Source organism: Trichosurus vulpecula, chromosome 5 (assembly GCF_011100635.1).
Source record: "Trichosurus vulpecula isolate mTriVul1 chromosome 5, mTriVul1.pri, whole genome shotgun sequence".
NCBI lineage: Eukaryota > Metazoa > Chordata > Mammalia > Diprotodontia > Phalangeridae > Trichosurus > Trichosurus vulpecula.
Genome location: NC_050577.1, coordinates 213667920 through 213692689, shown reverse-complemented (window position 1 = coordinate 213692689; position 24770 = coordinate 213667920). Strand labels below are relative to the sequence as shown.

The 24770-nt window shown below is 39.4% G+C and overlaps 1 protein-coding gene across 1 annotated transcript; it reads left to right on the top strand.

Annotated features, from left to right (window-relative positions):
- Window positions 1-1033: 1033 nt before the first annotated feature.
- NR1H4 (nuclear receptor subfamily 1 group H member 4) lies at window positions 1034-24333 on the top strand (the record flags this gene model as incomplete). Its single annotated transcript, XM_036760407.1, is given in 6 exon segments — window positions 1034-1167; window positions 3759-3857; window positions 4174-4273; window positions 9033-9179; window positions 22194-22307; window positions 23702-24333. Coding segments are annotated over 6 exon segments (836 nt in total), but the record flags the coding sequence as incomplete, so codon positions are not given.
- Between the last annotated feature and the right edge of the window lie 437 nt (window positions 24334-24770).

Below are 24770 nucleotides of genomic sequence, written 5' to 3'. Positions count from 1 at the left end.
ATCATCGTGAAAATAAGTGAGTGCAGAAGAACATTTATCATGGCAGAGATGTGGGGTGAACAGAGGTATTTTGGGATGGTCCGCATAAGTGGTCATAAGGGGCAGCTAGGTGGTGCCATAGTGCACAGAGCACTGGGCCTGGAGTTAGGAAGACTTACCTTCCTGAGTTCAAATCTAGCCTCAGATGTTTATTAGCTGTGTGACCCTGGGTGGGTCACTTAACCTTGTGCTGTTTCCTATACAGGCAAGACCTTTCTGGACCCCTCCAGCTATTACAGCACTCTCTCTCTTAAAATTAGTTTGTATGAACTTTCAGAAAATGCACACTTTGTAATGACTATCTGCAGTATGGTTCAATGCTGGGCTTCTCATCCTCTTTCGCGTTATGGCCCACCTTGGCAGTGTCTGGTGAAGCCTCAGGCTTTTAAAAGCATAAAATAAAAAGACACAGAATTATAAAGGAAATCAATTATATGGAAATCCTCTTGTCCAAATATTATTTAAAAATAAATTCATGGGCTCCAGGTTAAGAACCCCTGGGATTCTAGTGGAAAAATGTAGAAGACATGAAGGCAGGAGGATCTGGATTCAAATCTCATTTCTGATGTTTATTAGCTAGGTCCTTCTGTGTAGTTCACTGTTGTGATGAGAAAATTAGTAATTTTATAAATAAATGTTAACTATTATCATCAACTGTGAGCATGTTGTAACCCTTGCCCTAGTATACTATAAGCTGCTTAAGGGCAAGTGTGGTTTTGTTTTTTGGCCTTTGCCTGGGCCGGAGGCTTGCACATAGTAGGTCTTTAGTAAAAGTTGTTCAATTGAATTGAAGTGATTTCAGGTGAATTTAAATTTCTAATCAGCTGATTAATTTTCATTCATTCATTCATATTTTAACCTCCATGTTATAAGGTTGAAATAATTGGGATAAAACAGTCCATCTTCATGGTAGGTTAAGACCATGACTCTGCCCAACAGCATTTTCTGTGACTAATAAAGTCTGTAAGTCCATGTATTTTTAAAAATATTTCAGGCTTGCTAACCGAAATCCAGTGTAAATCGAAACGCCTGAGAAAAAACGTGAAGCCGCCTTCTGATCGGTCAGCCAGCGAAGATAGTGAAGGGCCTGATCTGAGACAGGTGACGTCAACAACCAAGTCATACAGGGTAATCAAATTTAATCATGATTTCAGGGGAGGCTTTTCCTAGTCACTGTTCCTTTGCTTCATTCCAACTCATTACCAATGAATAGGAGAGTCCTCTCTTGTAGGGGTTAGATGAAAATGCTTTTCTACTTACATAGTGGCCACTCTTCACTCTCCTGTTACATGTGTTATGTGACTCCTGACTATAATTTGAATCTAGAACCAGTAGGTGGGTTGGACACTACCATAAAAATTACTCAAATTGCTCAAATATTTTTTTCTTAGGGCACTTGGAAGGGAGATGAAAATTGGCAGAGATGTGGGGTAGACAGAGGTAATACATAAGTGAACATAGGGGGTGACTAGGTGGCACAGTGGATAGAGTGCCAGATCTGGCATCAGGAGGGTTCATCTTCCTGAGTTCAAATATGGCCTCAGACACTTACTAGCTGTGTGACCCTGAGCAAGTCACTTCACCCTGTTTGCCTCAGTTTCCTCATCTATGAAATGAGCTAGAGAAGGAAATCACACACCCCTCCAGTATCTTTGCCAAGAAAAACCCAAATGGGGTCACATATGACTGAACAACGACAGCAACAAGTGTGGACAAAGGCCAGAATAACCTCTTTGGATCAATAGTGTCTTTATGGCTATCAAAGCATTCCCTATTGATTACTTTGGTTACTTAAGCCAGGCATCAGCAGCTCATGACCCAAGGGCCAAATCTGACCCTCCACCAATTTTTGTATAACACATGAGCTAAGAATGGCAGGAAAATTTTATTTTAAAATGTAAAAACCATTCTGGAGGCCTAGAGCGGTCAGGTCATTTGTCAAAGGCCAGAAGAAAAAGTAAGAGGTAGGATTTGAACCCAGGATATTTTACCCAACATTAACTCTTTCTTCTATACAAAATTGCCTTTCTGAATCATTGAGGAGAATTTAGGTTGTTTTATTGATTGATCCAGCTGGTTTGCAAACTGTAAGAACTATTTTTTGTAATTCATTGAAAAAATAAGGTCAAGATGACAAGTCTCAGCATTTTGATATTGATCATAGTTCTCCTGTGTCACAAAACATAATGATTACCCATACAGCAAATTCAATTTAATTTGACAGACATTTATTAAGCACCTACAGGATACTAGGCACCAACAATGAAGTGCTAAAAATGAGACGATTTCTGCCCTCAAGCTTACCATCTTCTGAGGGACAGAGCATTTACCTAGAGAAGAAAATGTCAGTCGACAAACAAGTATTAACTAACTGTTTATTGTGTGCCAAGCATAATGCTCAGTGCTGGGGTACAGTATCAAAAATGAAATGGTCTCTGGTCTCAAGGAGCCTACATCCTCCTGAAAGATACAAGATTTATACAGATAAGTAAACAGAAATCAACCAATCAACAGGAATTTATTAAGTAATAACCATGTGGCAGGCACTGTGCTGTGAATACAAAAACAAAACTAGACAGTCCCTGTCCTCAAAGAGCTTATATTCAACTATAAAGTAAACACAAGGGAGCAATAGAGCCTTTTTTTTTACTCTTTAAGGATTTTTCCCAGAACATTAATAAAAATTTGATATTAAAAATCATTACTTTCCTGAAGTGCCTAGCAATACTTTCTCTTTGCTCATTTTTACCAACCTGTTAACTTAATGGTGGATGGAACTCCTAGAAAGAAAATTCCTTCTACCAATTCAGAATAGAGTAGCCAAGTCCTTCACAGTTAATCCTCCTTACAATATTACTGTTCTCCTGGTTCTGTTCACTTTGCTTTGCATCAGTTCATATAAGTCTTCCCCGGTTTTTCTGAAACCATCCCTTTATCATTTCTCACACAGTAACATTCCAACACAATCATATGCCACAACTTGTTTAACCATTCCCCAACTGATGGGCATCCTCACAGTTTCCAATTCTTTGCCACCACAAAAAGAGCTGCTATAAATATTTTATATGGATAATTTTCCTTTTGCTTTGATCTCTTTGGTATACAAACTCAGTAGTGGTATTGCTGAAGCAATTGAGAATACATTTTATTACCCTTTGGGCCTGGTTCCAGATTATTTTCCAGAATGGTCGGACCAGTTCATAACTCAACTGACAGTGTCCCTGCTTTTTCACATCCCTTCCAGCATTTGTCATTTGCCTTTTCTTTCATCTTAGCCAATCTGATAGGTGTGAGGTGGTATCTCAGAGCTGATGTAATTTGCATTTCTCTAATCAATAGTGATTTAGAACATTTTTATATAACTGTTGACGGTTTTTATTTCTTCTTCTGAAAACTGCCTGTTCATATCCTCTGACCCATATAATTTATTTCTTATGACACCCTTCAGCTTGCCCATAGATTATAAGTGGGACCCCCATTTTATAGATGGGAAAATAAGTCATTCCAGAGTTCTATAACATGCCCAAACGAGTACAATAAATGGGCATGAACAATATCAGAATATCAGAATTCACATCCCCTGACTCTTTGCCCTCTTTTAAAAAAATACTTCCCCATTAATGTATAGAAAAGACAGAAAGATTGCCTTCTCTCTTATGACCTGCTACTTACAAATATGAAAACTGAACCTTGTGGGTATTTTTTTCTTGCCAGTATAGGAGAAAATAGAACTTACTCCAGAACAACAGAACCTTCTATATTATATTATGGATGCCTACAGGAAGCAGAGGATGCCTCAAGAAGTAACTAATAAAATTGTGAGTAAAATATCTGAAAAGTGGTAGAGCAACCTTCGGCAGCAGAAATTACCTAAGTCCTTCTCAATGAGAGTCAAAATTCAAGAATAAAGGCCTAATAAGCAATATTTGACAATGGAACAGCAAGTAGTCATAAATGTTTGCCTAGTACCATTACCAGCTTAACACAGAATTTTAGGTTAGGACCTAAGAAACAGAGAGCATTTTTAAATTGGAGATGAGATTTTTAAAATTTTGGTTTAATTTTTCTTCTGTGATTTAATGTCATCCCAGCTATATATTTTGACTTTTGTAATTTGTTCCCTTTACTATTTAGTTAAAAGAGGAATTCAGTGCAGAAGAGAATTTTCTCATCTTAACTGAAATGGCTACCAATCACGTGCAGATCCTTGTGGAATTCACAAAAAAACTACCAGGTATGTTACCAATTAGTAAGGACTCATAAGTACATTCATATATTGAAGAAATAAGATATTTTGGTTGTAGAGGTCAGGGTATTTAACAATATAAACATCTCATTTTTAAGGTAAACACTTTTGTGTATTTTTATTAATAAAAATATTAATAGCTAGCATTTGTATAGCACTTTTAGATTTGCAAAGCATTTTGTGAATATTATCTCGTTTTATCCTCAAACAATCCTGGGAGGTTGGTGCTATTATCATTCCCGTTTTACAGATGAAGATACTGAGGTAGATGGAGGTAAACTGACTCACCCAGAGTTTTACAATAAAAAATATTTGAGGCTAGATTTGAACTCAGGTCTTCCTGACTCTCAGACCAATACTGTATTCATTACATTGTAGGATCATAGTTTAGAGCCACCCCGTAGGGGATCTTAGGTATCATCTAATCCAGTTCCATTTTATAGATGAGGAAATTGAGTCCCAGAAAATATAAGTGAGATTCCCAAAGTTACAGTGTAACAGGATTTGCCAGAAGGACCTTAGTATAATGACAAGAGTATTGATTCAAGTATCAAAGGCCCCAAGTTCAAATCTAGACTCTGATATTTATTACCTATATGGAATTGGGAAAATGTTCCAATTTCCTCGTCTGAATAATGATAGAATTTGACTAGATGACCTTTGAGATCTCCTCTGGATCTAAATTCTCTGATCCTTATGGTCTACAAGCAACAAGCATTTATTTGTCTTCTGTGGGCTAGACTATGGACTGGGGATACAAAGAAAGACACCCCAATAGTTGCTGCCCTCTACAATCTTACAGTCTTTTAGTGCAAACAATGTATACATGGAAAAAGAAATACAACATGCACCCAAAACAAATGCAAAGTAATTTCATGTGGGAACACTGGCACTTACAGAGATTCACAAATTGAATCCCTCAAGATGGGGTGGTGTTGAAGCTGAGATCTGAAGCATCTCACTGAGAGTTGAGGTGAGAAGAAAGAACATTCCATGCATGAGGGACTGCAAGGACAAAAGGGTGGAAGTGGGAAAGAGAATGTTGTGTATGATGAATATCCCTAAAAGTCCAATTGACCTGGAGTCGAGATAGAATGCATGAAGAGAACTGGCTAATAAGCCTGACAAGGTGCTCAGAAGTCAAATTGTGAAGGGCTTTAATTGTCAAACAAAGTTCATATTTGGTCCTAGAGGCAAAGGGAGACAATAGGGTGATTTGGGGGCAGGGGAGTGACATGGTCACCTCTGTGCTTTAGGAATATGACTTGGTCAGCTGTGCAAGGGACAAAATACATTTATACCACTACTACTTGAAATATTTAAGCTAGTAGGCAGAGCTATTTTTTGACATAGACTTTTTGTTAGACATATTAATCTACTTTTTCCCCCTTGGTCTGTGGTGTTATTTTATTAATTTTATTGCATCTAGCTTTTTGGATCAACGTGGGCTTGGGCAAAATTCATGAGATGTGGGGAGAAAGTGCTCACTTATCATTGAAATGTGAACATTCTCTCATTTCTTTATTAACTCTGAAAGAGGAATTTAATTTGTTATATGCTAATTGAGTTGAAGGCAATCTCTCATGATCAAAAACCAAGATTACATATTCATGAAAGTTGGGAGTGACAGGCGAGGGATTGAGAAAGGGAGGATATGGACATTTCTTTTGGCCATTTCTGGAACGGTATCTAGAAAAAGATATAACCCATGTGGTTCATTGCTTTGGAATCAAGAAATAATTGATCAAATTAAATATTCTCCAAGTAGAATACTTCAAAGATCACAGTACTGTGATCTCATTGAGGTGATCCCCAGCCCAGGGCAGATTCTAGCAAAGCACAGCTTTTCAGACTCAGTATCTCTTGTCTTTATGCTCCTATAAATTTTCTAATCAAGGTCCCCCCAGGGGTCAGAAGTCTGCTTCTGGGATTTAGGGGACTCAACCTTTTTTCTGTGTTGTGGACCTCTATGACAGATTAATAAGGGGGAAGGAAGGGGGGAGGGGAAGGAGAGTAGCATATATTAAGTACCCACCATGTGCCAGCCACTTTGCCAAGCCTTTTACAAATACTATCTCATTTTATTCTCACAATAATCCTGAGAGGTAGGTGCCATTTTCCCCATTTTACAGTTGCAGAAACTGAGACAAGCAAAAGTTAGGTAACTTACCCAGGGTCACACAGCTAGTGATTATCTGAGGCTATATTTGAACTCAGGACTTTCTGACTCTAAGCCCCATACACTGTCCACTATACCACCTAGCTGCCTCTGCTATGCATATCATGACATTATTCTAACAATGGCAATTCTTAGTAATGTTATCAAATGCATAAAATAAAGTATATAGGATTACAAAGGAAATCATATTGAAATAAAGATGTAGTTTTTCCCACCTAAATTCATGTCTTGTGAATGCCAGGTCCAGAATCCCTGCTTTTGATATTTTGACTTTGAGTGGATGCCAACAGAGTGACTGTCCATTTGTTAACTATAGCTCTCACTACATGATGGGCTTACTTCCTTTTTTGGTCATAGATTTCTCTGATGAAATCTTTTATCCCCTTTCTCCTATGCAGTTGGGGGGGAGGGACAGCCTATGTAAAGGTATGGAGGTAGGAGATGAATTCCACTTATGAAGAACTGGCAATATGTTGTATCCCCCTCATGTTTGTTTTGTGTGTCTATGTTGTTCGTGGCTTACCCTTAACTTTAACCCTTCAGAGACAGAGATATTCCATGACTAGTCACCATGCAACAGCCCTGGAGGTATATCCACTGTGAAAAAGATGGGCTTCTGTTTCAGGGAGATACACAAAAAGATAAAGAATATTTTTAAAATCATTCATACTTATATCTTTTGGAAGGATTATCATAGAATCTCGGAGTTGGAAGGAACCTCCTATCTAAAAATCTCTCAGTAAGCTGGAGTACAAAACCAACATCAATTGTTAAAATTTCAAAGAAGCAGACTGACATCTCAAGCTATAGATAAATTTCACAAAATCAAAGAATTATAGCCTTGGAAGGATCTCAGAATTCATCTGGTCTAACCCATATTTGAAAAAGCATCCTTTATACAACATACTTGATATAGGTATAACCTCCTTGCCACCATTTCATACCTTCCCTGATTTCCTTTAAGACTCAACTTAAATCCTACCTGCTGGAACAGGTGTTTCCAAGTTTCTTTCCCCCACCTGGACCCCTGACATAGTGCCTTCTCTCTGAGATTATTTCCCATTTACCTTGTATGTATCTTGTGGGTACATGGCTATGTCAGTACTGTCTCCCCCTTAAAGCAAGATCTCCTTGATGACAGAGACCATGTTTTTGTCTTTCTACATATTTCTAATGCTTAGCGTAATGCCTGGCACCTTATAAGTACTAAATAAATGCTTGTAGACTGACTATGGTCATTCAGCCTTTGCTCCAATGAGGTAGGACCCACTATCTTTCAAGGGAGCCCATCCTAATTTTGGACAGCTCTAATTTTTAAAGAAATTCTTTCTTATATCAAGCTGAAATGAGCTTGTTTTGCTACTTCCATCCATCACTCCTGGTTTTACTTCATAGCCAAGAAAAATAAGTCTAATCCTTTTTCCATGACAGCTATCATGGAAGTCATTTCATCTCCAGTGTTAGAATCAACACCATTCCTCCAAAAGCTCCAAAGAGCTAAAGGCTCTTTGCCAACCTGGCTGCCTTCCTCTTGACACTTGGCAGATCTGGCAGATCTTTAGTGCCCTCAGATGTGGTGTCCAAAGAGATACAAAGTGCTCCAAGAGGCTGAGAGAGGAAGAGAGCTTTTCTGGTTGTTGGCCATGGAGGAGGCTGCCCTAGAGCTGAGCACTAGAATGAGAAGAGGTCAGCCATGGAAGGGACCCCAAAAGCCATCTAGCCCCCCCCATGGGTAGTAATCCTTTGGGACTAGAATTTCAACAAGGGGAGGACAGAAGGTCATTTCCAAGTACGGGGAATGGTATAAAGCAAAGCACAAAGACCAGAGAAGGAAGAAGGAATTCTGAGAAACATATGTAGTGTCATTTTACATGATTACTGGGAGTGTAAGAAAAGGAGCATTGAGAAGAATGGTAGTTTGGGGCTATGAGGTAGAGAACCTTGAAACTAGGTCAAAAGCACAGTAGATAGAGCACTGTGCTTGTAGCCAGGAAGACCCGAGTTCAAATCCAACCTTAGACGTTCACTAGATATGTGACCCTAGGAAAATCGCGTCATCTGTTTTTTTCCTTAGCTTCCTCATTTTTAAAATGAGAATAACAATAGCATCTCCATTGCAGGGTTGTTGTGAAGATTAAATGAGACAATAATTGTAAAGTACTTAGCACAGTGCCCAGCGTCTAATAGGTGCTACATAAATGTTTTTGTTGTTCAGTCGTGTCAGTCATGTCCAACTTTTAGTGACCCCACTTGGGGTTTTCTTGGTAGATATACTGCAGTGAGTTGCCTTTTCTTTCTCAAATTCATTGTACAGATCAGGAAACTGAGGCAAATGGGGTAAGTGACTTGCCCAGAGTCACCCAGCTAGTAAGTGTCTAAGGCTGGATTTGAACTCAGGAAGATGAGTCTTACTGACTTCAGGCTTGGCACTCTGTGCACCGCAGTGCCACCTAGCTGCCCCAATGTTATATAAATGTTAGCTATTATTATCAATCGATACCCATATTAAGCACCTGCTATTTGCCAGGTGCCGTACTAGGCAAAAATTCAATCTCCTTCTTTCTCCAGGATTCCAAACTTTAGACCACGAAGATCAGATTGCTTTGCTGAAGGGGTCTGCAGTTGAAGCCATGTTCCTCCGTTCAGCAGAGATTTTCAGTAAGAAACTTCTCATGGGACACACTGACATGTTAGAAGAGAGAATTCGCAAGAGTGGTAGGTGCTCTGGTTGATGGCTGAAAGTCTGTGTTTTCATTAGATACATAAAGGGAGCCATTTAAAATCTGGCCTTTAGTACTTGTATTAGAACCACATTAATCAGTACACCCAGAAGTACTGACCAAACCCATGCCAATATAACATTTGGGAAATAAGTAACCTGGGAAGTCTGTGCCAATGTTGACAGTATGACAAACTGAATTTTCAGAACCATTTTTCAAGTGAAACTTCTGCTTTGTCAGGATTGTAGTAGATATTAGCTTTATCCTATTCAGTATAATTATAGACTCGATAAATACTATTAGTGGGTGACCTTGAAAAAAAGGAACAATGTACAAATTATCGTCACCAACATCATTGCTGGCATTTTCACAGCATTTTGAGGCTTGCAAAGCAGCTTTATAAATGTTTTCTTGTTTGATTCTCATAACAATCCTATGAGGTAGATGCTATAATTATCCTCATTTCAAAGATGAGAAACTGAGGCTGAGAAAGGTTAAAGTCACATGTCTAATGAATACCTGAGACAAGATTTGAACTTAGGTCTTTCTGACTCCACTGTGCTACTAAATTGCCACATCTAATATTACCATAAATCCCCATGGGCAAGATAAGGGCAAGTATTACTGCTGTCTCCATCATGAGGTCCTCCTCCAGTGCTTCACCATGATGTGGAGGTGGTCTTGGGTTCTCAAAGGCTACTCCAGAAAAGCAAAAGCTCTGGCAGATTCTACCAGTCACTCACTCAATAAACATTAAGCATCTGCTATGTTCCGAGCACTGTCCTAAGTACTGAACAATGCTTACAAGGTTCAAGGACAGTCACATGAGGAGACTAAGTCGTCTGAGGACTAGCTTAACAAATTATGGAGAGGCTCATCAACACTGGACCAACTTCTTGGTGATGGAATCTCTGGACATAGCAACCCTATTTTTAAAATGGACCCTTTGAAACCTAGGGAGGCTAAGTGACTTTCTTCAGGGAGGCAGAAATCAATAGAGAAAACAGAAGTCCAGGAACTCAGAGAGAAGTAACCTTCTCTCTTTCCTTCCTTCCCTTCTCTTCTCTGCATTAAAAAAAAATCTTCTTTCACTCTTTTCTCTCTTTCCCTTTTGGGCTACTCTCTCCTCATTCCCACTTGCTCTCTCACAGCCCTACTAGGAAACACACCCACACCCGCCCCCCCCCCACACACCCCAAATTCTAACAAAGTCCAGAAAACCAAATTCTCATGTTGGCTCTTTCTAAAAAGCACGTTTCATTCTGTAGCCGGGTACAATCCAACACTTCTCTGTCAGGAGGCAGGTAGAGGTTCATCATGGCTACTCTGGATCAAAACTGGTCATTGCATTGATTAGAGTTCTCAAGTTTTTCAAAGATATTTTCTTTGTAATCGTATCATTTTTTAATAAACATGCTTGTTCCATGGTACCCTTGCTTCCTCTCCCCTCTGCTAATTAGTTGGTGCCCTGGGGGCAGGAACCATGCTTTTGCTTTTCTTTGTACCCCAATCTTAGTATAGTGCCTGGCACATAGTAAGCCCTGTATAAATGTTTGTTGAATGACTGACCACCGTGCTTCCTTATGCTCCTTTGCCCCCACTGTTTATGATATAAAATCTTCTATTCCCTAACTCTCCACAGATGAATTCAAATTCAACAAGCAGTTATTAGGCAAAGAAGTCAAGATATAGACAGAAAGTTGAAAGAGAGAAAATCAAAAGGTAATACAAAAATTAAATGATAAGGAAAACAGAATTCCAATTATTGGGAATAATTAACAACTACAGAGTCAGCCATGATGGGTAAATTGAAAGGGGGGTGAGCTGGAAGAATGGTAGTAGTTCAGTTATTCAGGGGACCCAAGGAAAGCAGTCCCTGAAAGAAGCTTCAGGTTGGGAACTAGACAAATAAACCTGCTCCCAGCTCGTGATAAGATACATTGTCCAAATCCCAGCCATCTATGAGGACAATGAGAAGCCCATGCTGCTTTGTATTTTATCTGTGATGATGCTTACTCCCATTTATTAATATTTATGGATTTTATTTTCCAAGTTGAAATTTTAGAACACTAACAATGAAAACCAAAACAAAACCTAACCCAGATCTGGGAAGATGACCTTTCAGAATCACTTGATTCATATGTTAATTCACCTCATTTTTATTTTCCATTGTTCATTTCAGCTTGAGTAGCATCGTGGTTCATAGCTGCCCTGTTTACGCCCACGGGACTCTTTATATAATGTAATATGAAATTTCTTTCTGTGTTCATATCCTTTCATACACTTTCTATAACAAAAAACCCAATTATGGTACAAAGATACTGTCTGCAGACCCACATTTAATTAATGGGGGGCCCCAGGATTTATGTTGATTGTGCTTTAGAACTTATATGCCACATGAATTGTAAGGTGTCCACAGTTTTTTATTACGATAATTCTAAGAGAATTTCAAAGCAACTACTTACTTTCAAATGAAAATAGATACTCACATAAGAGCTTGAAATATATAATATGCTAAGTTACAAAGGATAATAGCTTACGATGCATGTGGTTTATAAAGCTCACTTTACATATATTGCCTCTTTTGATCCTAACAACAGCCCTATGAGGTGCTATTATCATTCCAATTTTACAGGTAAGGAAACTGAGGCTCAAAACTCAATTGTTGTCATTTAGCTAAGAAGTATCTGAGAGAACATTTGGACCCATATCTTCCTGATTCCAAGTGTGGTCCTCCATCCGCCTGTCAGTCTTTCCTTAGATGGTTAAAAAAAGAAAGGAAGATAATAGCTAAGTTGAGAAGGATTTTCAACTGAACTTCTAGAAATATAATAGTTTACCTTCACAACACTTCAGGTTGGCTCTTCATGGTTTCAACTCCATGAATGAAAGTCATGTGTCCCCCAGAAATCTCATCATCATGGGGAGTGCTTCAGCTTTGGTAATCCATACCTCTTCAGTACCCTCAGCTGTCTCTTCTCTCATTGAGGGCTGGAGGGTAGAGCAATGAACTCTTCCAAACATTCCCTTAGCATGAGGCTCAGAATTTCTAGCCAACTCTTCATTTCCTGCCAGCTGCTCTGCTTGGTCTCTTTCATGAACATCATACCTCCATGCTGCTCCTCTAGCCCTGCCCCCATCTTTTCAGCTTCCTTTTGTACATTGTCTTCTGCCATTAGAATCTAAGCTCCTTGAGGGCAGGCACTTGAATTTCTTTTTCTTTTTTTTTTTTGTCTCTCCACTGTTTAGTACACTGTCTGGCACATAATAGGTATTAATAAGTGTTCATTGACTATTGACCAAGAAAAATTGGACAGGAAAGATAACTAGCACTTAGCAATTTGAAAATGGTACCAAGATTAAGCAAGAGAAGATGAGAGAAAAGAGCAATGAGGAAGAGGGCAGGACAGTGATGTTGGCTCTTCTCATGTTTTTGAAGGGCTGAGATGGGGGAGAATTCACTTTATGCTTCTTGGCCCCATAGGGGAGAAACAGGAGCAAAGGGTGGAAATTTTAGAGAGACATGCTTGGTGCTTTGATGTAAGAAAAAGGTTCCTAAAGGTAGAAGCTGTCCAAAAAAAAAATGGAATGGGCTGGCTCAGGAAATAATGAATTCCCTATCACTGGAGGTCTGGGAGGCAGTGGAGGTTGGGTCACCTTTGGTCTGAGATGTAGTAAGGGGAATTCTTGTTCAGATGAGAGTTAAAATAGCTTGTTCTTGGATCACCCTCCAGCTCTAAGATTCTGCAAACCTCCTGCTGGCTGCTTTCACAGAATAAACAACTTCTGATGGTGCTTTCTTTTCTGGGCCTCAATTGCCTCCCCTTTAAAAAGTGAAAGGCTGCATTGGATGACCTCTAAGGGACTTTCCAGTTTTATATTGATGGTTCTATGATCAATTGACTATTCTGTTGAACTTTCCAGCATGGATATCTTTTTAATATGTTCATTTTTCTCCCCTATTCTTATCTTCCTAATATAAAAAACCCAACTATTCAATTTAATAAGTGTTTACTAAATGTTTACTAAGAGCTCAACAACTGAAGGCTCATTGCTGAGGAAGATTAAGAGATGGAAAAAAATAAAAGATTTTTACCTTCAAGAAACTACAAACTCAAAAAATATGTAGAGAGTAAGGGGGAAAAAGAGATATAACCAACAAATATTCACCTACTTTGCACAAAGCACTGTTCTGGGAGCTAAAGAACAGTTTGTCAAACATTTAAGTGCATACTATGTGCAAGGCACACAGTACTAAGTGCTGAGGTTACCAAGAAAAGCAAAACCAGTGCTTACTCCTAAGAAGCTCACAGTCTAAGGAGGAGACGACAAGTAACCAACTATGAACAAACCATATATAGGACAAACTGGACAAACTGGAAATAGTCATGAGGGAGAAGGCAGTAGCATCTAAGAGGAATCAAGAAAGGCATCTTGTAAAAGGGAAGATTTTTGCTGGGATTTGAAGCAAACCAGGAAAGCAGGAGGCAGAGATGAGGAGGGAGTGTGCTCCAGATATGGGGGAGAGCAAGTAAGAATGCCTGGAGGTGGAGCTATATTGTGGGGGGATAGGCTTGTCTTCATGAAGCTTGTGAATATAGAGGTAAAATAGCTGACAATATGACTAGATGAACAGATACCCAAAGTAGTAGTACAGATGATGTCATATGAAATTCCATGGATAAGTAAAACTTACTTCACTTATATTACATGTTAATACATATTTAAATATACTTAATATTATGTGTGTCCATTGAGCATGGGCTCATGGCTCTGGATGTGAAAGGGTCAAAGGTTAACCTTGGAACCAAGAAGATGTGGGTTGAAGTCCTTAGCCCAACATCTACTAACTAGCTCTATGACCATGGGCAAGTTGCTTAACCTTTCTGTATACCAGCAACACTCTAATACTACAAGGCACATTTGGATTGGCAATCTCCATTGGTGGAGGGGCCTTATCCCCAAGGAGTTCTCTACACCAGTGGTGTCACCCTCAAATAGGAGTGGATAAAGCTGCATATTGACTTAGAAAATCACAAACGAACATTATCTCTGTTGTATTTTTATTGACTTTGTTAAACATTTCTGAATTATATTTTAACACGGTCAGAGTGTGCTAAGGGGTTTTAGAGGACTTGATTTTATGACCTCTCCTCTACATCATGATGATCACAGATCCAGATAAAATAAATGTCACTACATTAATGACATTATGTAAGAGTACCATTGAGTGGAAAGTGGATTCTCTGTGGAAGAAGAGAGGGAACCTGGCTTTGAATCCTTTCTGGTTCTGTGGTTCTCTACTTGTATGACCTTATTAATAAGCATATATAATAAACATATATTGCTATGTGCCAGGCTCTGTGCTAAACCCTGGGGATACAAAAAAAGGCAAAACCAGCCATATCCCTAAAAAAGCTCACTTGCTAATGGGGGAAAGGGAGAGAACATGCAAACAACTATGTATATACACACTCTACATGTATGTATATGTGTGCATATATATGCATGTATATCGATAAACATATATACATGTTCTTGTTCAGTAATTTTTCAGTCGTGTCTGACTCTTCATGACCCCATTTGGGGTTTTCTTGGCTAAGATACTGGAGTGGTTTGCCATTTCCTTCTCTAGCTCATTTTACAGAGGAGGAAACTGAGGCAAAGAGGGTTAAGTGACTTGCCCAGGGTCACATGGCTACTAAGTGTCTGAGGCCAGATTTGAACTCAGGAAGATGAGCCTTCCTAACTCCAGGCCTGATGCTAGCTGCCCTATACATACACATATACATACATATACACGTATGTGTGTATACATACATGTATATATATGTGTATACGTACACACACACACACACACACATCTCAGGGGAAAGCACTAGGAATTGAAGGGGGATGGAGAGAGAATGAATTGAGAAAGGCCTTTTTCAGAAGGTGGGATCTGAGTTATCTTGAAGGAAGCCAGGGAGACTAAGAGGTGGGATTGAAGAGGCCAGAGGAGACAGTGTAGACCAAGTCAAAGAATCGGGACATGGAATGTTTTGTTCATGGAAGGGCCCCTGGGGGTCATCTAGTCTAAGTCATCTATTTTGCCAATGAGAAAATTGAAGCACAGAGGCCTTAAGTGACTTGTCAAAGAGACACAGGTAGCAAATGGCAAATCCAAGATTACTGTACCACTCTAGGTAGGGCCTTTGATTTCCCCTTGGTTTCCTCATCTGTAGAAGAGGGATTTGGCCTCTGTGACCTCTCAAATACCTTAACTCTAGATCTATGATCCCATGATGTCATGTTAAAAAAAAAAACAACCAGAGTCCTTGAAGTCTTTACCAGTAGAACACAAGTTCTGCCTAGTGCTATGGGGTCAGAAAGACTTTGAGGGTGATGGGCTGTAGTTGTTGTCCATGAACCAGCCTGGATGAATTCATAGCAATCCATACCCACTTTGATCTCAAGATAACAGTATGTTTTGGCCACAGCTACAGCTAATCTCAAAGACCATCTGTTTAGTGATAAAAATATTATGATCTAAATCAATAGAAAGACCTCTCTGTACCCCCTACCCCCAAATGAGCAAATGTCTTCAGTATTGAAGCATGTCCAACGCAGATACTCAGAGGATGATAGATCTAAACCTGGAAGGGCACTTGGAGGTCAGCTACTCCAACTTGCTCATGTTACATGAGGGGAAACTGAATCAGAGGGAGCGGAAAGTACTATATAGAATGGTTAAATCTTTCTCAGGTCACATAGGACCATAGATCTGGAGTTGGAAGGGACCTCAGAGGACACCCAGTCCAACATGTTCATTTTACTGATGGGGAAACTGAAGAACTGGGAGATGAGAGTGCTAGGTTTAATGGTTTAATATGCTCCGAGTTACATAGGATTGAAGGCTTAGAGCTCGGAGGAACCTTAGAGATAGTCTAGTGAGTCCTCACATTTTAGAGATGAGGAAATTGAGGTACAGAAAAATGGAGTGGTTTGCCCAAGGATCTTATAGGTAGTAAGCATCAGAGGCAGGGCTTGGATTCAGGTCCTCTTTCTCTAGAACTAGTGGTCTTTCCATAGCACCACTCAACTGGGTGAAAGTTGGAAATTTTTGACCACTGAAAATAACAGGCCCCTTTTCTCTCCAATATGCCCACACACTAATCTTAGACATTCTTTTCAGCCAACTGAGGCTAGAGATAATATCATAACATTCAGATATGACATTCTGTAATCTGACCCCTTCCAAATTCAGGAAAGATTTATTTGGACCAAATCTTTTTCTCCATCATCATAAATGAGCTATTCATCTAATCCAGGTGTGAGGAACCTGGGACCTCGTGTGGCCTCGAGGGGATTTGTTCTGTGAAGTCTGGATTCAGTCAAAGGGCTGCACTTGAGGCTACATGGCCTCAAGGCTGTAGGTTCCCCACCCTTGATCTAATCCAATCTTACTAGTGCTTGGGAATTCTGCTTTTTAGACAATAAGAGTCAATAACATTCATTAAACATCGACTATGGCACCGTGCTAAGAGCTATTTTCTCCTAAATAAGAAAAGACAGCCCCTGCCCTCAAGGAGCTTAAATCTAGTGGGCAAAGACAACACACAGAGAAAGGGGAAGAAGGCGGGAGGGGGTGTTGCCAGAAGATGTTTGCAAGTCAAAGCCAGGCAGAGCAGCTTATGGTAAATGAAGTTAGCTGGGAAAGTGTGAGCCCTCTATAAAGAGAGGTTTTAGAAAGGTTCACTGCTTTTGCCCTCCAGTCCTCCAATCAGAGGATACTGAGCAGGAGTTAATCAAAACTGAATCAGTCTCCAAGATGATGAGATTTCGGGTGATGATCTTATGAGAGAAGCAGGATGTTCTCAACAGAGCAGCTGATAGAAAATGAAGATTTTAGTTTTAAGGGCTCTATGTGGCCTTTTTCCTTAGAGTCAGCTAGTCTTGACCAGTGTCTCATTGGTGAACAGGAAGTAGTCAGGTGGCCAGGTACAGTTCTCAGCTGGCTAGCTGTGGGCAGAAAAGAATCTGCTGCAGTCTTGTCCAATGGATGATTCCCTTAGCTTAGGCTAACCCTGTCTCAAGACAAGCTCAGAAGTATGTGAACTTCATCACAAGGGGACTAGGGAAAGGATTATAAGTTTGAGAGCTGGAAGGTATCCTGAAAATCCACATTTTATAAATGAGGAAACGGAGGCACTGAGCTTGAATAACATAGTAGCATAGATTAAGAGTTAGAAGGAGACCCAGAGGTCTTGTCACTGAACTCCCTTATTTTTTTCTATATGGGGAAACTGAGGCCCAGAAAGGTAAAAGTGATTTGTTCAAAGTCACAGAAGTAATATGCAGAGCTGTGATTTGAATCCAAGTCCTCTGACTTCAAATAGAGGCCTGTTTGACAAATAATAATAGCTTTTACATGGTACTTTAAGGTAAATAGGTAACATCTCATTCCATGCAGTCATATATCTAGAACCAGAAGGGAATTAGAGGTCATCTAGTCCAACTCCCCTCTTTTACAGATGAGGAAACTGAGGCCCAAAGAGGCGAAATGATTTGCCCAAGGTCACAAAGGTATATCTTAGAATCATAGATCAAGAGTTAGAAGAATCGTTAGGGCCATTTTGTCTAGATCCTTCAGGATCACACAGATGGTAAATGACACAATGAGGATTCAAACTCAAGTTCAGTGACTCCAAATCCAGCCTTCTTTCCACTGCACCACACTGCCTTCCTCCCAACAATCCTAGGTAAGGAAGCAAGTGTGACTATTATCATTTCTCCCATCCTTCCCATCCCCACGCCCCACTGCCTTTCACAGGTGAGGAACGGAGACTGTGAACTGTTAAGTTTCTTACCCAGGGTCACACAGTTTGCAAGTTTTCAAGAAAGTATTTAAATCTACTAGACCCCAGGATATCCCCTTGCATAAATAACACAGGCCTATTACCACTTCTAGAAAAATTGCAGGTATGGGTCTTAGGGTCATTAGTATCATGCTTAATATGAAGGTCCCAAGCTTTTCTTCAAGTCTTTGTGGAGTCAGTTGTAATCAATCTGTAGTCTCTTCTTTTTTTTTTTAAATTTCACCCTTTTAATTTCACTTGTGCAAGAAACTCCCAGTGAATACCAGTGCTAATTGTTACCTGCTCTGCAACTTTATAGTCTTATAACAGAGGACTCTTAACCTTTTTTTGTCTCATGGACCCTTTTTGGAAGTCTGGTGAACCCTACGGACTCCTTTCAGAATAAAGTTTTAAAATGAATAAAATAAAATATTTAAAGGAAACCAATTATATCAAAATATGGTTATCAAAATATTAAACAAAAAACCAACAAGTTCTTGGACCCCAGATTTGAGAGTTTCTTGGAACTCTAAGAGGTGAGGTCATTTCCCCAGGGACAGACGTTGTATCCGAGACTATCTTGGAAGCTAGGTCTCCCTGACTAAGAGGTTAGCTCTCTATCCACTGTGTTCTCTTGGCTATCAGGAATATTATACTTCTTAAGCCATTTGAAGAGATCAGAAAATGTATATTGATGTTCAAAGTATGTCTGGCCAGCATGTGGGGTGCATGCCTCTAATCCTTGCTGCTGGGGAGGCAGACGCTGGTGGATCACTTGAGCTCCGCAGTTCTGAGCTAAAGCCCAACAGGTATTCACGTTAAATCTGGCACTGATGTGATAAGCTCCAGAAATGCCTAAACAGGGAGAAATGAGACCACTTTGGAAAAGTGAATCAAGTTAAGATCAGGCCTGTGAATGTGTGCTGTGCTTCCAGTCTTGGCGAGATTCTCACTAAAAAACAAGTGCATAAAAGCATGTCTGATTCTTCTATCATTAATTAAACTGGGAAGCCATTGAGATAAGACCTGAAAAATATTTATAAAATCAGCCTACAAAGGAAATACCGTCTGTTCCGCAGAGGACAGTCTGGTTTTTAAATGATTAAACCATTGAAGGGACAAGAGTCTTTTGTGAATCGGTAAACAAAGATTCCCAGACAAGTGGAACACACGAATGCTTGATGCTTGTCCAACTTGCAACAACCAAGCTGACATGTTCTTTGTCAGTTAGTTAGACAATGGCGCCTCCTTGTGACCAAACTGGTAGTTGAGCCAAACAGTAAAAATGTAAAAGACTTTAAAAGAGAAAGAAGCTAAACGATAGGAAAGGGGTGGCCCCTTTGGAATGGCAGCATTTTTACATTCAGTTGAAGTATTGGTTTCATTTGGCTTGAATTTTTAAAAACCTTAGTTTGTTTACTGTGTCTACAAGTAACTTCCAAGTTACTTCTACCTAACCCCTTTTCGAAATCAGATCAATTTTTCTATCCACAATAACATTTTACAAGCTTTTTAAAAAGGCTTTTTGCCATTTCCTGAATAATTCAACCAGCATCTATTATTATTCACCTACTATATGCCAGGCACTGTGCTAGGTGCTAGTGATACACAAATAAAAATGAGACAAGATATCCACCCTCAAGGAATATACATTCTGTTGATTTGTGTTTTGCCATTCTGTATGTATGCCTTTAGGGATGGCTAGGTGGTACAGTGGATAGATCACCAACCCAGCAGTCAGGAGAACCTGGGTTCAAATCTAGCCTCAGATGCTTACTAGCTGTGTGACCCTGGGCAAGTCATTTAACCCTGTTTGCCTCATCTATAAAATGAGTAGGAAATGGCAAAACACTCTAGTATTTTTGCAAAGAAAACCCCAAATGGGTTCATGGAGAGTTGGACACAACTAAATGATTCAACAACCATGTTGGCCTTTAAAATTTAACAGAGATCAGAACTGACAATAATGAACGTTTTCCCAGTGTAAGTTTGAAGAACGGTCACCTGCAATCAAACAACTAGGGCAGAAGCCATCTCTGAAGAAAAAGGCCAAGCTAAAATTAGAAAGGAAGCAGTCAAAGATTTAGGTCTTCAAAAGGGGTTCATTTCAAACCAGTGGGCCTTAATGATGTCCCAAGACGCTTGGGTCTTCTCTTGGGTCATCGGTTGGAAGCCACTTTTATTTTAGAACAAGCAGGCAGTTGTTATCTTCAAAGACTTTGCAAAGGGGTAAGGGAGTCTAAACAATGCTGACATTTAAAAAGATAAAAAAGAATCACCTTACCAGGAAATTGCAAGTCCTTCTTTCATCTTGGTACCTAAGAAATGTAGTGGAATCAATTCTTTGTCCATCTGTCGGTCCCTAGCGAATCTCGGGGTAATCGATACCAATCCATCCATCTTTGCAAAGGACAAAGTACATAACATTCATCTAGTTTCCATGGGGCACAGATAAATGAATGAGCTGGCATTATTCACCAGAGTTTTCTTAGTGGCCCGTGGGCAGCAGGACTGGTATCTCTGCCTGTACTCTTTTTTTCCAGCATACGCACATCCTGACTCTATCTTTAAACTACAGGCAATTGGAGAGATTGGTCTGTCTCAGCCCTGTCTGATTTGGCCAAGATTGTCTCAGCTCTTCTATTCTGGTAGAAAGGGGTTCCTTATTCATTTGTTAAGGAAATACACCAGTTAGTGGTAATGCAGCAGTTAGATGAATTAATCACAGTATTCAAAAATCAATAAGAAGTGAATTATCTTACTAGAAGTAACCTGGCAGAAGGGATTCTAAAGGGAATTTAAAAGTCCAGAAGATTTGGATTCCAATTTTGTTCATTTATTCATATGTTCATTCAACAACATCTACTACGTGCTATCCATTGAGAATATGGAGAGATGGATCTATCTATCTGCCTCATAGGGTCGTTGTGAGACTCAAATAAGTTAATGTATATCAAGTGCCTTTAAAAATCTATATGAATGTCTGTTATTTTTATTATTACAACGTACAGGAAGTAAGTCTAGAATTAACTCGGTTCCACAAGCATTTATGAATTTCTTGGCAGCTAGGTGGCATGGTAGATAGAATGCTGGGCCCTCAGGAAGACTTGAATTCAAATTTGGCCTCAGACATGTACTAGCTGTGTGATCTTGGGCAAGTCATTTAACATATGTTTGCCTCAGTTTACTCAACTGTAAAATAGCGATAATAAAAACACCTGCTTCCCAGAATTGTTGTGAAATTCAAATGAGATTTTGTAAAGCATTTCGTACAGTGTCTCACAAATAGTTAGCTATTATTATTAATGTGAAGCCATGACATTAGGCTGCTTCTCTTGGTCTACAGATAGTAAAATATTTGTTGAATGAATGAATACAAATATAGGGTTTTCTAGATCAGACTCCCTAAGACTAAGTCAGAGGTGTGAAACACAGGGCCTGGCCTCACCCATGACATTTCTGAGTAGGGATTGAACCCGATTAAAATGTAATTTGGAAATATGGAACAAATAAAGAAAAATACACTAGAACATACATAGTGTTAAAGTGTGGCTTTCTCAGTCAATGTGTGGCTACAGAGATCCCTACATATGAGTTAGTGGCCCTTTTTGACACACTACTCTAAGGCACAGAGAAGGTGCTGATCTGCTGTGGTCAGGAGCTCCCTCTGCCCATGAAATCATGGGTCAAAAAACTTTTTTTTTTGTGGTACTTCCTTCACAGGGTTACTGAACCCAGAAAGCTCAAGAAAGATAATGTATTCAGGGAAATTTGCAAGCCTTAAAGCGCTATACAATATTGTTATTAAATATTTGATATTAATTATTAAAAATTTAATAATATAAATTAAATATAATAAGTATATGCAAATATTGAGGGAATCACGGCTATAAAATGAAAGAACTTCATGGTTCTTGTGGAAATACAACTCATTATAACTCATTACCCAGCATGTCTGAAATGAAGGCAAAGTTACACAAATAACAAGACTATATAAAAATGATGCGAATCAATGAGTCTGCCAGCTACTTTCCTTCCCTCAGATCGCCTTTTGTCTTTGGGGGGACAATAGATAGACACACTTCTTTGTATGTGCCTGTGTAGTTATGCCATTTGAGGCTTTTAAATCTTCTAGTACATGCTTTTTTAAAATGTGACTTTCTCCCCCATAGGTATATCAGATGACTATATAACTCCTATGTTTAATTTTTATAAAAGCATTGGAGAGTTGAAAATGACCCAAGAAGAATATGCTTTGCTAACAGCAATTATCATACTGTCACCAGGTAATCACAAAATTATGTTCCATATTTTAATTAACTAGGGGCAAAGGGTGTGTTGGATGTGAGGCACCGCAGTTTGAGAAGGATCATGATAAGATAGAAAGGGTCCTGAGAAGGGCAGCAAGGTCTTGAGAGCAATTGAAGAAAGTGGGGATGCTTCTCTGGGAGAAGGGAAGACCAAGGGGCTGGGAAGGGGCCATGGCAGCTGTCTTGAAGACCTATCAGCTGTAAGAGAGATAAAACTTACAAGTAAGGAATAGAGGTTGTGAAACCAGGGGACTGGGAAAGACAGGGGTGTCCTCAAAAGTAGTAGGGAAGTCAGAAGGAAGGGAAGTATGTGGGGGGGGGGAGGATAGATAGTAGGTAGGGAGTGTGCAAGAACAATCGGACCCTGGAACCAGAAATCCTGAGTTCAAATCTTGCCTCTGATGCTTGCTACCTACATGAACTTATATCTCTAAGAGAGATAAAAACTTATTCTATACCTTCCAGGAGTAGAATGAATAACAACAGGTAGAAGTTTTAAAGTGGCAAATTTGGGCTTAATATAAGAAAAAAAGTTTCCAACTATTAGAATCATTTGAAAGCGGTAATGGAAAGCATCCAGATGTATTGGGTCCAAACAAGTATATTACATTCTGTATCCCAAATCTCTTTTCTCTCTGTCAGGGTGGGAAATTGCTTGCTTTACTCTGTATATTTCTTTCAAGGATTTTGTTTTTCTTTTTTTCCCTTAAATTAGGGTTGGGGATGGGTAGGAAAAATATATTAAAATGAAAAAAAATTTAAGATATAGATTCCTCCTTACTGGAGATGTTCAAGTAAATGTTGATTGCTTCCTTATCAAATATGTTATAAAAGGAATTATTTATAAGTAATGGGTTGGACTGGATAGTTTATAAGGTTTCTTCTGATTCTGTAGTTTTCTGAATGAAAAGTGAAGGAAAATGAAGAATTCATTCTCTACTTTCTTTTTCAAGTCCTTGAAATAAATTAGTGAACACAGAGAGTGATAGTATTCAAACACATCTTATAATAAGAATCTGGGAGATGTCAACTAGCCAGGAGAATCAGTGTGGTGGGGTAGATGGAATGTTGGACTTAAAATCAGGAGGCCTTGGGATCAAATCCCCTTTGATAGTTATTAGTTCTGTGACCTGGGCAAGTCATTTAACCACTCTGGGCTTCAGTTTCCCACTTTGTAAAATGGAGTAGAGTTGGATTAGATGGTTCCTTCCAGCACTAAATCAGTCAATTTACGAATGTTATAGTTGTGATCATGAGTTTTCCATCATAGCTACCCCACTTTCCATTTTCAGAAAGCAGATGCTTCCCTGCTTCTGTCTAAATGATACCTTCTATCTCACCAACTTTATTTATTTCCAATCTCATACTAGACAGACAATACATAAAGGACAGGGACTCTGTGGAGAAACTTCAGGAACCATTGTTGGATGTCCTACAAAAACTGTGCAAGATTCACCAGCCTGAAAACCCCCAGCACTTTGCCTGCCTTCTGGGACGCCTCACTGAGCTAAGAACGTTTAATCATCAACATGCTGAGATGCTGATGTCCTGGAGAGTGAATGATCATAAGTTTACTCCACTCCTCTGTGAAATCTGGGATGTTCAGTGCTAAACTTCAGGGCGGTAGTCTGATGGGAGGGAGGGAGTGGACCACAGGTTATTGTCATAGGAATATAAATTAGTTTTTATGTCTTCTTTATTGCATTCGTACTTAGATTTCATGCTGCCGTTTTGTTCAGTATTTATAGAGTAATTAACCAGTCTTCACAAACATTCACAGGAGAGGGAGATCTCCTGGTAAAAGAGCTCTTTGGGGATGATGGTTCACTTATAAGAGAGACTCACTCCTTGGGACCAGTCTGCCCAGTTTGGGAAATTCACATGATTGGTGTTTCAATTTTATTTGTTGCAATGGGGGAAGTGTTCATTTTGTACCTTGACCTCCCTGTACTGCACAGATTTTTATTAAAGGCATATGTCCAAACACACTGTAATCACCTAACAAACAATGGCAACATGACCTTTTCTTGGGACTCCAAAACACACAACAAACTCTTTCCTTGGATGTTAAAAAGCTGCTGTTGTTATTATTGTGTCTATGGATAATGCAGAAGGAAAGCCCGTTAGTGAGAGTTTGTTTACTGTGTGCTGAGCACTGTGTGAAGAAAAGCAAAAACAATTCCTGCCCTCAAGGACCTTACAATCCAGTGGGGCAGACATGTAAATAATGATGTATATTTAAGATATATACAATGTAAAAAAAGATCATCTCAAAAAAGATGGCACCGTAGGGCAGGGATGAGAAAGGGCTGGTGGAACCACCAGGAAAGGTCCCTGCGAAAGGTGGGATTTGAACTGAGTCTGGAAGGAAAGCCTGAAAGCAACGGTAAGGAGGGGAAACATTATAGGCTTGGGACATAGCCAGTAAAAAGTTAGGAA